The 15,039-nt window shown below is 56.4% G+C and overlaps 1 protein-coding gene across 11 annotated transcripts in view; it reads right to left on the bottom strand.

Moving 5' to 3' along the window:
• Positions 1-1,313: 1,313 nt before the first annotated feature.
• ASCC2 (activating signal cointegrator 1 complex subunit 2) overlaps positions 1,314-15,039 on the bottom strand; it is a 35,529-nt gene continuing 21,803 nt past the window's right edge. For all 11 annotated transcript variants that reach the window (XM_072953251.1, XM_015247351.3, XM_031692616.2 and 8 more), the window contains 11 exons: positions 14,762-14,869; positions 14,457-14,525; positions 14,143-14,217; positions 12,601-12,778; positions 11,036-11,250; positions 10,098-10,217; positions 4,831-4,924; positions 4,615-4,745; positions 4,007-4,103; positions 3,173-3,252; positions 1,314-1,873 (listed from right to left, as the gene is read on the bottom strand). In XM_072953251.1, the coding sequence (XP_072809352.1) occupies positions 1,702-1,873; positions 3,173-3,252; positions 4,007-4,103; positions 4,615-4,745; positions 4,831-4,924; positions 10,098-10,217; positions 11,036-11,250; positions 12,601-12,778; positions 14,143-14,217; positions 14,457-14,525; positions 14,762-14,869 (1,339 nt within the window). In that variant the 3' untranslated portion in view covers positions 1,314-1,701. The remainder of the gene's footprint in view (positions 1,874-3,172; positions 3,253-4,006; positions 4,104-4,614; positions 4,746-4,830; positions 4,925-10,097; positions 10,218-11,035; positions 11,251-12,600; positions 12,779-14,142; positions 14,218-14,456; positions 14,526-14,761; positions 14,870-15,039) is intronic.

Raw genomic sequence — 15,039 nt, 5'->3', positions numbered from 1 at the left:
AGGGGAAGCCTGAACTCCAGGTGGTCAGGAGATGCAGATGACGAAAGTGAAGGGGCTGTATAAACAGTAACAGGCAAGGCAGGTGAAGCCCAGGAGCTGCCCAACCCGCTTCACTTCACTCCAGAGCCAAGCGCTGGGCCTGAGCAGCTCGGTGAGACAAAAAAAACCGGGCCTGCCGCTGAGCTCCGTCCCTGGCAAAGGCCTCCGGGAGGAAACAGAGTCTTCCTGCTGCCTGTCAGGATGGCCGACCCGGGGCCTGATCTCAGCTAATCTGACAGCGTGAGGGGAGGACACCACCCCCACATCTGCTCTGCAACTCAAACATGCCGAGAGGACTGGCGCGACACAGAGGAATTGCTATTGATTTCCACTTGTGCGGGCTGACCTAACAAAACCAATTCGTCAAGTGCCTGTCTGCCTCGCTGCTTCAGACGCTCACCCTAACCACGTGCAACTCAATTGTACTAGCGTCTAAGGTGATCTGTCAAGGTCCAGCTGGGCAGGGACCCTGCCTTCTGCTGATGGACTCTGGGCCAGGCTGGGCGGGAATCAGCCCAGCAAATGCCCCACTGCTGATCTGCCACAGCTTGGCCACATTCTAGGTGGCCCAGGAATTGGGACCCCAGCAGCTGTGGCCACGCTAAGAGCTGGCTGGCCATGACTGGGAGGGGGTTTTGAGGAATAAGGCCCAAGTCCCACTTGCTTCAGTGGGGCTTGGCAGTGACATCCTCGTTTGCTTCTTCCTGTCTCTGGGCCCTTGATTTTGGAAGATTTAATGGAGTGTATGTGCAACCAGGAGGCGCTGAGTTCTGGCACTGGCTCTGCCGCTGGCCAACTGTCCTCAGGCCAGCTATAAGACGGAGACAACACCACCCATGGGATCTAGGACCCTATAGAGGCCAGGGTACAAAGAAGGCACTGAGCGTCCAATCTCTGTTCTCGCACCTCCTGGCTGGGGCCTGGGACCTTCAGTTCTCAGTGCCTTGCCTTCCACATGTGTACTATGGGGCTGAAAACAGTACCTACCTCCTAGGGTGGTGGTCATGGGGACTAAACCAGATAACGGAAAGGACTGTAGGGCCTCATACCCTCAGCCCCTCCTTCCACAGGCAGGGACCGGAGGCTCAGAGAGGGCAGTGATGTTCTCAGGGCCACACAGCAGGCAGAGTGGGATCAGGAGGGGTTGAAATGAGAGGCAAGCACGAAAAGCTGATGAAAAGGGCATGGTCCTGCCCGCTTCCTCTCCCGATGGTGGCTGTCACTGAAGAAACAGGACACGGGGAGCGGGTGGCGGGCCCATCAGGGATCACTCCTTCAAAGGGTCAAAAACTTTATTTGCAGGCCTTTTTTGTTTGTTTTTTGTTTTTGAATATACAGGTTTCCTGCCATCCAGGGAGAAAGGGAGGTGGCGTCTTGCTGCACGAGGCTTGGGGGGACCTGCCTAGGGGCTCTGTCCCCTTCCCTTTCACCTGCTCGCCGGCCCCATGGGTTCCTCCGCCGTGGGATAAGGCACTGTGTGTTCTGCAGGAAGGCGCTCACGGCTGGCTTGTGGATGAGGAGGCAGCCTTCTCAGGGGTGGCAAAGCTGAGGCTATTGAGAGGAGGACTTGAACTTGGGGCCCCAGCAGGGGGCCAACTGGTGAGGAGGCCCCAGGCAGCAGTAACTCAGCCTCGCAGGCCCGCTGGCCCTGGCGCAGCAGCCTCAGGACGGAATCATGCCTTTGCTTCTTTTGCGGTCGGCCATGGTTCTCCGGTTGTGGTTGGCTCGAGTCGCCTTGTTGGCTTCCTTCTTCCTGCGTTCCTGCGTTGTCTCCCGGCTCTGTCCTTGACCCCGGGGGCTGCCGGCCACTGCCCCCGAGCTGTCATGCCGGTACCTGAGGGAGGAACAACCCACCTTGGAAGAACCCCATCAGCCAGTGGAGGCCCTGAAGGGAAGAGCCCATCGCTGTCCTTGGAGGTCCCTGGGAGAGGACACAGCCCTATCCCATGGGCCAGGACACCCATGTCCCAGCTTCTGGTGGGAGAAGAAATGCAGCCTGGCAGGGGCAGGGCTATGGGGGCTCCTGCCAGCCCCATGCCTGCTGCCTTGCCTCCAGATGGGCCCCTGGCTAAGCTGTGAGGGTTGACCAGCTAGTGGGCTGACCGCAGCCCATAACAAGGAGAGGAGGAGGGCTTGGGGATGGATCCCCTACCTTCTCCATCCAGGGCCACATGCTAAGGGTGAGCTAAGACTCCTGCTCTACACCTCAGGGCCTTGCTTGGTGACCTCCAAAGACCAAGTGCACTCAGATATGACCTAGGGCCTCTTCAGACCATCTCAACTGCTGGGGGTGCCCAGAGCTCTGTGCTCAGGGGGCTGGGATGGATCAGAAATCAGAGTTGCTCTGTTCTCTGTCCAACAAACTTCTGGAGCTCCCCACTGCCTTCAGAATGAGATCCAATGCCCTCCCCCTTGGCGAGGGCCCCTGCATCCAGTGGGCAGTGCTATGAGAGTCTCAGGGCCAGGGCAGGGGACTGGGCTACCACCCCTGGCTTGGCCTTAAGTGGAGGAGGGACCTGGGGCAGGTCCTTGGCCCCATGGGGAAGACAAGGGGGTGAATAAGAGGGGTCTCTGGTACCTGTTCCCAGGTCTCCTCCAAAGATCCCTTTGACCACCCTGAGCTTTCTTGCCTTTTTGCCCTCACATGACAAAGTCCTTTGCACATTTTCCACTTTTAAGGTCCCAGCTCATATGCCCCTGTCCCTATCACGCCTGTCTCAGTCATAAAGGATGTATGCGTATCTGCCTGTGTGTCTGAGCTCTCCCACGTTTTACAGTTTGACACCAGCCAGCTGTAACACATCGTGTTCCCACACTAGGGGATAAACCCCTCGTAGTGTCTAACAAGTAATGGTTACAAGTGTGGACCCCAGAGCTAGACCACCTGGACTCAATCTTTGCTCTACCACCTCCAGCTGTGTGACCATTGGCAGGTTACTTAACATGTCTTGGCCTCAGTTTCCTCACCTGTAAAATGAGGGTAATGATCATAGTAGCTACTTCATAGGTTTGTTGCCAGAGCTCAATTAACACATGTAAAGCACTTGGGGTTTATATGTGGGCTTCTGGGATGACTGGCTGGGCTTTCCCCAGATGGGTTCCCTCCCACCGAAACAGTTCTTTAAATGCTCACCCTTTCCTGGCCAGGAAGGCCATGCGCCTGGCTTCTGCTTTCTCCCGCAGCACCGCAGGGTCCTGCACAAAATGGTCGGGCTGGGGAGGGGAGGGGAGAAAAGAATGAGCTGCCCCATTTCCCTAAGCTGTGGTGAGGCTGTCCTTGGCCCCATCTGGTGATGCCCCCATGCCAGGAGTGGGGGATGCCACAGCACAGCAGGGCGAGGCCCTAGAAGGGAGCGTTTCTGTCAGGCCTTGCTACTCATTATGTTGGTGGCCTGGCCCTGGACACATCTGAATTTGTCACCCTGGCAGGAGTGCATGAGGGATCCAGGGGTCCCCGGCTGCTGCCCCATTCAACCTGGGCAGCACTGCTTCTTTCTGTTTTATATGAGGTTCTAGTTAAGATTTCATTTGAAAAAATAAAAGATTTCATTTGAAGAAAAAGTTTCACGGCTAAAAACTAGAATTTTTCAAACCCGCCATCCCAGATGACCTCCAAAGGGCCCTCTGGGCTCTAATGCCTCTCTAATTTTAAGAATTGCCAACCCGGGCACGGAGGTCGACAGCTGCCCCCTTTCCTGGCCCCCAGGCTCCTGGGCCTAATGAACCCAGCAGCTCAAAGACCCGGCCTGTGATCCATCCCCTGGGCCCTCAAAGGGCAGCAGAGGTGGATTCTAAGCCAGCAGCTCTCCGAGCAGACATCCTGGGCTCAAAGGGACCCCCTGCTCCCACCCTGGGCAGTGGTTCTGGACCTGCCTTAAGGCGAGATGCAAGGAGTGGGGGAGCAGCTCCTGATTCGCCCCTCAGAATTATACCCCCCATTTCCATCTGCCACCTGCCAAGGAGGTACCTTGGGGGCCTCATCCTCAGCCTCCTCCTCGTCCTCGTCCTCTTCCTGCCCTTCTCCAGGCACTTTGGTTCTCAGCACCTGAGGGATGGTGAAGGGCCTGAGGGTTTAGAGAGAAAGTGAAATCAAAGACTAGATTAAACCTAGAGAGAGAGCCGCAGGGCGGAGGGAATCCTGCTGGATGAGAGGGGCTGCCAGGGCTTGGGAGGTGGGGAAAAAATCAAAGCACTTTTGAAGCCAGCTTTGCTCCAGCCCCTGGATTCTGCGAGGGTCCCAGGGTCTGATGCAGGGGGCCTAGAGGAGGCTGAGCTGGGGCCATGGGGGGTCTCCAGTCCTCTCTAGTCAGGGCAGCTCTGCTTTTACTGGGGAACTGAGCGAGCTCCGTAAGATTCCCCTGGGAAAAGTTTTCCACAGTTAAGAAGAAAAATGTAAAACTCCTGCATAAGACCAAATAACTGCTCCCTCACTCACAGGGTAGGTTGGACCAGCTGGCACAGAGGTTGGCTGGGGGTGGGGTCAGGAGGCCAGGGTTTGGGCCTTGGCTTCCCCGCCTGCTGCGTATCAACAAGAGCGTATGGGAGGGCCGCTCTGCCCCATCCCTCCAGCCTCACCTGCGGCTGATGAGCTCATCGTCCGAGTCAGCATCGTTGGCGCCCACCTGGTTGCCGTCGTATGTGTCATCGTACTCGTCCTCGTAGTCGTCGCCGTGGTAAGGCGAGCCCTCGCCCGGCTGCAGCGGCACCTGCACCGGCAGAAGCGGGGCTGAGAGGGGCCCGGGGCTGGCCAGTCTCCCCTCCCAGCAGGGCCAGCGGGCCCGGGTCGCCTACCTCCTCCAGCACCACGCTGTACTGCTCGTAGCGCTGCCGCTGCGCCAGCACCTCCCGCTTGTCGTTCACCAGGCTCCGCGTGTTCTCCCCCTTCCTGGCGTCGAGGGGACAGCGAGGAGAGACAGGGAAAACCATCAGGCTTGGAAGGTGTGGGAAGGAGGGGTCAGCACAAGGGTCTGAGAGACCACGGCTCACTTCTCCCCGCTTCGGGCCGCACAGCTGAGATCAAGCTCCGGAAGGGGCGTCTAGCCGCTTTGGAGGGCATCCCAGGGGCAACTGTGCAAGTGTAAAATGTGCCCACCCATCGGCCAGGGAACTCCTCTTAGAGGCGTCTGCCCTGGAGAAGTGCTGGCCATGTGCACAAAGGGGTCGGACTGGGGATTTTCTTCTCAGCGTTGTTTTAACAGTGGAAAGTGGAGAGTAACTCCTGTCCACGACGAGGGAAATGGCCAAAGGACCTGGGCTGCATCCGGACTACAGAACGCCGGGCGGCAGCTCTTAAGAATGACGGCGATCTGTTTGTGCCGATGGAGGAAGAATTCTAAGACATTCTTCAGGAGAAAAGCAAGCACAGGAAAAGGCACACAGTATGATCCCATCTGTACAAAAAGCAGAAAGCAAAACACACCAGCTGCCCGATCCTGCGGGCACACATCTATCTATGTATGTAAAGGCACGGAGAGAGGGCTAGTAAGCCCCCGACCCGCTGACTGGTTACTCCCAGAGGGGGCCTGGGGTGATCCCAATCTTTAAAACACAAAAATTTTAGAAAGAGCAGGGAGAGGGTAATAGCACAGTGGTAGAGCACATGCTTAGCACGCATGAGGTCCTAGGTTCAATCCCCAGTACCTCCACTTAAAAACAAAATTTTTAAGAAAGATCAAGGCCACAGGGTAGATTTCCTACCAAGCTCAGAGGAACCCTAGGGGACCTCAGGTATGAGGGGCCAGGAGGGGTCCTGGACTCTTCCTCTCACCCCTGATGGAGCACAGCGGCCCTTTGTCTGTTCTGTGGGGCAATAGTCCAGACTGCATGGCAAGAAAAGGTCTGAAAGTCTCACTCCTGTCATATCACAGGTGAGGAAACTCAGAGGCAGGGGAGGGACGGTTTGGGAACCCAGCGAGCTGCAGCGCAGCTCTGGTGGGGACTCAGGCCTCTTGACTCGTGGCTCTGCAGATCTGTAGAAAAACCCGGCCTGCCAGACGTTCAAGCCTGTGGAATGTAGTTTCTAGCCCTGCAGGGGAAAATCAATACGAGATGCCAGGCAAGAAAATCCAGCTTAGCTGTGAAATCGGGCCTCTGGAATGTATCAAGGGTAGTGGGGGCGGGGGGGGGAAGAAGAGACACAAAGCCCGTAGTGTCCATAAAAATCTTCTATTAACTGGCTTTTGGTGCAGGGAGGGGCAGGTGCCTGGGTCTGGCGGGCTGTCTGCCAGGGAGCCTGGGGCAGGTCAGAACTGCAGTCCCCCTGCGGTAGGTGAGGATCTGGCTTCCTTTGACAGTGTTTATTAAAGACCTACTATGTGCTTGGCAGGGCGCTAAGGCTGGGCTGGGGAGAGATTCAGAAAAGAGTAAGATGTGGATTTGCCCTCATGGAACTCAGTCTCGTGGGGTGACAGGCCAAGAGCAGAAATGTGCACAGAGAAGGCGGGCATGCCCTGGAAACACTGAGAAAGCAGAAGTAAACTCGGGGCGGGGAGCCTAGCTGGGGTAATGGAGGCTCTATGGTGTGGAGACATCCGATTAGGACCAGGGGAAAATCAGTCCACGGGAACCTTTCACATCACACCAGAAGAGGGGGCCTGTGACCTCTCCTTTTCCACCTGAGGAATCAGACCTCGGCCCTTTGCTGGCTCTCCTTGCCACATTGAGGGCTGGAGAGCAAAGAGGCAGAGAGGACATGAAAGGGGCCAAGCTTGTCCAGGTGGTTGGTGCCACTGGCAGAAGCACATCCATTCAATCAACACGCGTTTCCTGAGGGCCTACTAGGTGCCGGGCCTTGTGCTGGGCCAGGGGACTGAGGATGAATGAGAGCTGTCACCATTCCTTCTGCCACATCCCAAGGCTCCCGGTCTACCCAGTCTCCAGTCTGGGCAGGAGGGAGGTTCTTTCACACTGTGTGGCCTCTGGTTATGTGACTCCCTGGCAAGACCAGATGGAGGAGCCTGTCAAACTGCACCTGCCCCAGCAGGGTCCTAGGAGAGAATACAGGTAAGGACAGAGGAGCCTGGTGCCCTGGGTACCCCATCCAGGAAGGTGTGGCTTTGGCCCCATGACCTCATTTGGAACCAGGAAGGACAAGAAAATCAGGGGCAAAACCAGCCAGGAAAGGATCCACCTGAGGGACCAGAACGTCAGTCAAGCAGCTTTGGAGACTGTCTTTGGAACAGGCTGCTTGCTCGACCTCCTACAAGACGGCAGTAAGCCCAGGGAACATGCGGGCTCTCCTGAGGCCTGGCCACCTTTCCCTGCCTCACTACCTCCAGCCTCTCCTTCAAAGCCCAACTCAAACTGGCCCTTAGTTGGGTGACACCCACCTTTAAACTTCTACAGGGCCTGCAGAGGCAAATAAACCTCTCCTTTTCCACGTGAGGACTCAGGGGATCCAGAGAGGCAGAGTAATCTTCCCAAGGTCACCCAGCTTTGACCAGCAGAGCCAGGGCCAGAACACAGGGCTCTAACTCACGTCTGCTCAGCTACTTCTGAGCTGTGTGATTGTAGGAATCCCCTCATCCTTGCCAAGACATGGTTCTGCCTCCCAGGGGTGATGTGAGGATGAAATTAGAAGATGAGTAGAAGTGGACCTTGCACCTGCTAAGCTCAGTGGGATGGATCCTATTTGTTTTACTACAGGACTTATCAGAGCCTTTAACATGCTGATGTGCCCTGTAGCTCTCCAAAGGGCACACACAGTACACAGACATTTTTGGCAATAGAACCGTTTTGAGAGAGAACACATTATCTCCCGGGGTACCAGTGTTCAGTTCACAGGAGTCGGGGGACCCCACCTTAAACACACTGCCTTCATCTAGCTGTGTATCTGTAGCACATGTGCTTAGCGTCTACCCAACAACCACCCTTTCAGGGAAAGCCTCACCCTTACTCCTAACAGACCCTCACTCTGTTCAGGTCTTCCTCCCCTTCTCCCTTCTCCTGGAACCCTGGACCTCAGCCCTGGGACCCAGTTCCCCAGTGAGATGTGAGGGGAATCTGGAGGCCTCTGGGAAAAGTCTCCTGGTCATTTCTGGAGGTCACAGCTGAAACAGCTGCAGCCACCCAGCGGCCTTGATGGAGCCAGTTCCCAGATGGAAAAGATCTCATGATGTGGCTGTACCACAGGTCAGTCAAGCCCAGGCTGCCCTACCTGGTGACTCCCTATCACCCAAGGGAACAGAGTTCCTTGTTACTTGAGCCCCTGACTGCATCCAATCTGGTTTAACAACAGTCATATGTTTTAACTCAAGGGTGCTCTGCCTTGTGCTACTTAATTTCTCATGTGCTCTGTGAAGGCAGGGCTAAGGGCCCTGAGTCCCTCCACCCTGCCCAGATCAGGACAAGTGTCCCCACTGAGGTCCCTCTATGTCCCATCCCAGCTCTGTCACTGTTTAATGGGTCTAAGTCTTTCCCATGGTCTCTGTGCCATTGGAGGGCGAGGCTCAGGTGCCCTGCTCACCTTGTCTCCCTGGTCTCTAGCAGAGGATGGCAAATCTGGTGATAGCAAATCGCTTAATAAATATTTGCTGAATGAATCAATAAATAACGAACACACGAACAGAGGCTTTGCCTCTTTGCAATCCCCAACCCTTGGGCCACACAGCACGAGTTCAGTAAACATTTGCTACCCAGTCTCTCTGCCAGGCAGCCTGGCGCGCCCTTCGAGCAGGGGTACAGCCCTCTTTGTCTGCCCCTCTCCCCACAGCAGGGTCATTCTGGCCTGGAACAGCGGCCACTGATACGGGATAACATCTCCAGCCTGGGATCCGGGGATGTCGCAATGTGTATGACTAAGCAGTTTGCAAATGCTTCCCGTCCAGCCAGCCAGATGGCTTTACGGTTGCCCTGGGTTGGTCCCCAAGCCCTCAGCCAGCCGCACTTCCAGCACTGGGTGGCCCTGGGAAGGGGAAACAGCTTGTGCTTCTGCTACTGGGGCTCCTTTCACAAGAATGGGGCAGGTCCCCTCCCCTCTCTGAACTTCATGGCCTAAAGGATAGTCTGCACTTGCCCAGCAGTTCCCAGATTTCTGAATTCCACGAACCAACCCCACTCAGGAGAACTCTGGGGGACAAACAGAGGGCTGTCAGTGTCTCATCCTCTCCACCATGGCTGGTGACTCTCAGGGGGCTTCCATTCCAAAGCCAGATGTGCTTTCCAAAACACAAAATGTGTTGGCTGGGGACCCTCGCCATGCTCCCCGAGGCCTTGGGGCCAATGCCCCTGCTATTCACTCTGCTTGGAAAGCGTCTCCTTCTCCCTTTACAGAACTGACCCTTCCCTGACCTCCTACAAACAGTCCCATGTCATTTTCTCCGAGGAGCCCTTCTCCCTGGATGGAAGCCCCGACTAGAGGCTTCAAAGCCTGTGCACCGCCACCTCGTCGAATCTGTTTTATCTGCAGTTTTATGCTGCTTGTTTGCCAAGTTGATTAGTGCAGACTTCACATGGGCAGGGGCCATGTCTGTTTCATTCCCCACCACATCCCCAGCACCTAATAAATCCAGGGCCTAGAGGCACCAGGCAAATATTTGTTGAATAAATGAATAAATCACGAATGGACTTTTCAATGCCAGAAAAGTAAGAAGGACATAAACTAAAAATAAGTAGAAAGGCCTTAAAACAGAATATGTTCACTTCTGAAAAGCTCACTCAGTACAGGTCCTTCATTTTCTCATCCTGTCACATAGCAGAGAAATTCAGGTCAAGAAGCAGCTGCTGGGAACCACTGCCCAGCTCTCCCATCCAGAGTTTCGGTGATGGAAGCCTTTAAAGATGTAAGAAGTGACGAGGGGCTGGTTTTGGTCCCTCTGGCCTTATCCTGTCAACAAGAAGAACTAACAACCTCCATGTGTGGAGTTAGAGCCTAAAGCAGGATCAGGAGAGAGCCAGCCTGAGACTGGTTGTTGGGAGCACATAGGTCCCAGCTGCAGGGAGAGCCCCGAGCTGAAGCTCCGTGGCCAGTTCCATAAAGATGGGGGCCTTGAATTTCTCTCGCTTTCTCTCTGCACTTGCAGGCGTGGGTCCCTGGAGCCCTCCAGCCCCACTGCACTCACCTCTTGCCCTTGTGCACCCGGCTCAGGTCCACTGAGTCCCTGCTGAACACGTCAAACTCGTCATTCTGGAAGACGTTGTGACGAGACGTCAGCAGGGGCGTTGGGTCCGGCTTCACCTGCCTGGGGGGCGGCACAGAAATCCATTGCAGGGGGCCTGGCCAGTGGATGCCTACCTGCACCCCACCTGGAACACAGCCTAAAAACCTGCCCAATCTGGCCCCTGCCTGGGCGTGCAGCCACCCCACACCCAGTGGCCCACGGTCCCACCAGCCAGTCACACAGGTTTTGTTTCTGTTTTTGAAAGTCTCCCTCCCTCATTTGATGCTCACAACAGCCCTATGAGATAGACAGTCAGAGGTCATTCAAGTTCTTTGTGCCTCAGTGTCCTCATCTGTAAAATGGGCACACAGAGGCTAAGGAACTTGTCCAAATGCAGAGCTAACTTCATTCATTCGTTCAATAAACATCATTTCTTCATGGAAGAAACAGCCATTCATGCACTCACTTCTGCTGCCCCCCTGGAGGCCTTCAGAAAAGAAGTGGGCCCAACCCAGGAAGGGTGGGTGTCAATGAAGTGAGAAGCTTTGGCTGTCCTCCCTCAGGAATCTACTGGGAAGGTGGCAATCACAGGGTAGGCCAGCGACTTCAGAGCTCTGAAGGCCTATGACCCCTCTGTCACATCCCTGTGATGTCCGGTGGTGCCTGCTCTCTGCCCTGCAGGGGGCATGTGAGAGCCTCCTGGGGGCCTGAGGTTTGTTTCCCCAAAGAGGACATTAGCTTCCATGGCTGGGAGATACTGATGGGGGGAAGAGAAAACTAGCTGGTCCCTGGGACACGAGGGACAGGAGAGTGGGAGGCAGAGCGACTAGGAAGGGTCCCTGACAAGGGCCCCAAGGCCAGCAGAGAGCCAGGCGCCTCCTCCCACCTGTCTCTCTCACCTGTCCAGGCTGCGGTCCAGCTGGCTGAGGGCAGGGGCCAGCCGCCCCTCCAGGATGTTGTTGATGACCTGCTCCGGGTCATAGCTGTAGTGCTCCAGGCAGGCCAGGATGAAGCCCTCGCCGAGGTCTGGCAGTAGGTCCTTCACTTGGGAGATGAGTGAGTCCAGCTCCACGCCGCACATGGCAGGGCCCGGGGCAGCGGCTGCCCCCATGCACTGCGGGTAGAGCCAGAGTGAAGGAGGGGAAGAATAGGCCAGAGTGGCAGGCCGACAGACCTCCAACAGCACTGGTTTGAGCCCTAGCCCTGCCCCTACTGGCCGAGGAACCCTAGCCAAGTCAGTTAAGTCTCTCTGAGCCTCCATTTCCTCCCCTGTGAAAAAGGGGGCTGAGCTACTTCTGGCTGTGTGACTTTGGGCAAGGCACTTTCCCTCTCTGATCCTCAGGTCCCTCCTTATAAAACGAGAATACTACCATCCTCCTCATGGGGTTGTTTCCAATGGTTCAAAGAGAAAATGCACATAAAGCACGGAGCACAGTCCCCGGCATGGACTAGGCGCTCCATAAACAGCCGTGGCTTCTAGGAATCAGATCCTTTTCCCGCTCTGACAAGTTGATGACTGACGCCCAAGAGGAATGGCAACCACCAGACATAGACCATGTGGAGATGCTGCCTTTTGTCATCTTTTCAATAAGAGGGATTCAGTTTATATACTGCTTTTTCATTTAAAGAAATTCACAGATCAAAAAACCAATAAATTCCAAGTCTGAGATAAGAAGCCACAAGGGGAAAAGGGGGCAAAGGTGGAAGGGGCTGTCACATGCCAGGGCCCTGTGGGTCTAAGAGGAAGAACAGCAGCATGGAGGGCCAGCTAGGCTCAGAGCGCTCGCTCCATGTGGCAGCTCTGGGCATCCCACAACCACATGGAGGTGGGGACAGCGACTACCCCCACCTTACCGGTGAGGGACATGCCTAAGGTGACACAGCTGGTGGGTGGCAGATCCAATACACACGCCCGAGCTGCCTGACCCCAGAAACTGTGCGGTCTTAATCCCCATGTCATGTTGCTTCCCGACAAGCAGGGAAGAATCCTGGGCTCCGTGGCCAATCAGTACAGCCACAGACTTGGCGATGGTGAGTTCTGGAAAAGCCTGGAGTGAAAGCACTAGGTCAGAGGTTTCCACTCTGGCTCAGTGGAGCCCACAGAGGGGCTTCTGGGGAGCCGAGTGCTGGGACCAGGCACTGCTCCAAGCTGCAACCAAAGAAGCTCCACTGTGATCTGTTTAGAGGAGAGCGCCAGTGATTTCACATGGAAAGAGCCCCATTGCTTCTTTTCGTGGAGGGGAAATGGAGGCTTTGACACCTAAGCAACCTGCTTTCCTCACACCCTGCCCAGCACGCTGTCAGTGCAGAACCCTCGAGAGCAGTGCAGACCTGCCCAGCAGCTCAAGGCCGTCAAAAAAAACCCTTTTCCCTGAGAGCAGGAACAAAGACGGGAGGTTTCCCGCTGCCCCTGCCTCTCAGAGGGGCCAGGAGGGGCAGGGGAAATGGGGCTCCTGGCACACACCTCCTCTTCCTCCGAGTTAGGAAGTGATGACGTCCCACCAGCTGGCTCTGCCATCTCCATGACCCCATTAGGATTCTTAGCTGCTGGTGAGTCTTTGGCATCGGTAGCTTTCCTTCGGTCCACCCCTTCCCATGCACTCTCAACCGCCTGGAGGATGTAGGCAGTCCGCGTCTCATCCCTGCGAGGACGTGTTAAGGAGCCTCTCTCCCAGGGACCGTAGCCCTCTCTCCTCCCCAACTCTGAGGCAGCATCATTTCTCAGTCGTTCCCCAGCATCTGACCGTATGGCTTCTGCCAGGGGCTGTCTGGGCTGCACCCAGTGGGCATCACAGGCACCTGGACTGCATGAGGATACAGGCCAGACCATGGCCACACTAGCCTCAGAACCCAGTACCTGCCCCTTAGCAGAAAGCAGCTCCGCCTAAAGACAGGGCCAGGGGCTGGCACCACAGTGTCCCAGGACATGCGGTTTGGACGAGCCAGCAGCTCCTCCTCTGCACTGACCCCCAGGAGGAGGACCTGGTGGGGGCACTACCACTGGGATTCCTGTCCAACCAGTGGCGGGCTTCTGCAAAGGCTGGGGGCCCACAGGGTGTCCCTGAGGCAGGACTGAGCAACCTACCCCAGCCACCAAAATCCACCCTTGGGCCCACTCCTCCTGGTCCCTCCTCCGTCTCTACTACCCAGGGCATGGCCAAGCCAGACGTCTGGGAGTTGCCCTAGACTCCCTCACTCCACTTCTAATACAAACCCCATTAACCATGCTGGAGGCCAAAAACAGTGTCCTCATGGCCCCTGGGTCTCACGGAGGTCCCAGGCCAGTCCCTGCTCCTTCCTGTGTGGGACTGAGTTTTCCTAAAGTACGAAAGTGACCGTGTTACCCTCTGCTTCACACCCTTCCACGGCTCCCAAGTGCCTGCAGGGCTGACCCCAAACTTCTCAGTGAGGGCCATTCCAGGCGATATAGATCTGCTTGCCTTCAGCTCATCTGCATGGCCTAACTCCCCTTCCACCAGACCCCTTCCCCTCAGGCCCCTGCAATCTGCACACAACCTCTGTGGACTCCTCAGACACGCCTGCTCTGTCCTCTGTCCCCTGGGAACACTTAGCTCAGGCCTGGCCACTTCCTGTTCCTTCTGCTGTTCTCAACTTGGACTTCACCTCTGTGTGACACACTCACCCAAGCTCCACTGGGCTAGATGCCTCCCCTTGTCCTCCCTGCTCCCCCGAATTTCTCCCACACAACACTCTATCTAACTGCCTGTTTACTTTTCTGTCTCCTGTCCTGCTGTGAGGTCCACGAGGGCAGGGCTGAGTCCATCTTGGTCACACAGGCCCAGATCCTCAGCAAAGACTAGAGAAAGTAGGACTGGTCTGCCTGAGGATTGGAGCAGTCATCTTCTCCAGAAACAGAGGCTGGGGCCTTGGCAGACATCTAGGGAAAGCTGGCTGACCACATGTTCTGGGGCTAACTGCCTCTCTGCTCCTCTGGGTCTGGCCCGGTTAGGCCAGGCCCGCCCCAGGGGCCGTGGCAGAAGGATACAAGACTGACGAGGCCTGCTGCAGCAGGCTGACATCATCGGCCACAGGGAAGAGTGCATCGTAGTCCCGGAGGAACCTGCCACAGACAGGAGACAGGGTCGGGGGTGGACAGGGCTGGGGCCATAGGGGCTGGTTTGCTGCAGGCCACTCCCCGTGTCTGCTGCCCACCCACAAAGACGGCATGGCCCCGACAAATGCCAGAAGCTAACAGCACAGTGAACACAGGGCAGGGGCTCTATTACATAAGGCCTCGTGGGGCCGGTGAGAGAGCCACGGCCCATCCCACTGCAGGTCCCAGCTCAGCTGCACGCTCACCTCTTCTCCTGTAGCAAAGAGCTGAAGATCTGAAGGAACTCTTCGATGAAGCCCTGAATGTTGTCACAGCTGGAACAGGACGCAGGGAAGATGAGCTCACTCCCGGCAGACAATCTGTGGCTCCCTTCCCCGCCCGCCACCCCGCCACCCCGCCACCCCGCCACCAGGCCTCTGGCCAGCCCCAGCCAGAGGAAGGAGGCATTTTTCTTGGTTTTCCATCTTTGCTCAGCAACCCGGAGCAGGGGAGGGAGCAGGTGAAGTGAGGGAAGGCTCTTCCACCCAGGCGGTGGCTCCCGAGGGCTGACCTGCTTTCCAGGACTGGGAGAAGGCAGATCTGGTTCAAGAGGATGTGAAAAATCTCCAGTAGCTTCTTCCTGGAATGGGAGAGCCTCTGCCACAGGCCACCTAGCAGCCTTTGAAGGCCAGAGGAGGGGAAAATAGATTTGAGAGGCAAAAAGGCACTGAGGGAGCTTTTTCCCAGCCTTTGCAGGTCTGCCCTGCCCCAACCCTCCCAGGGGCTGAGAAGGCCTCCCAGTTCACTCCGGACAGCAGGTGGAAAAGGACACAGACTCTGAGAGGCCTG

Source organism: Vicugna pacos, chromosome 32 (genome assembly GCF_048564905.1).
Source record: "Vicugna pacos chromosome 32, VicPac4, whole genome shotgun sequence".
NCBI classification, from domain to species: Eukaryota; Metazoa; Chordata; class Mammalia; order Artiodactyla; family Camelidae; genus Vicugna; species Vicugna pacos.
The sequence above is the reverse complement of the archived record's forward strand: the minus strand, read 5'-3'. Positions and strand labels throughout refer to the sequence as shown.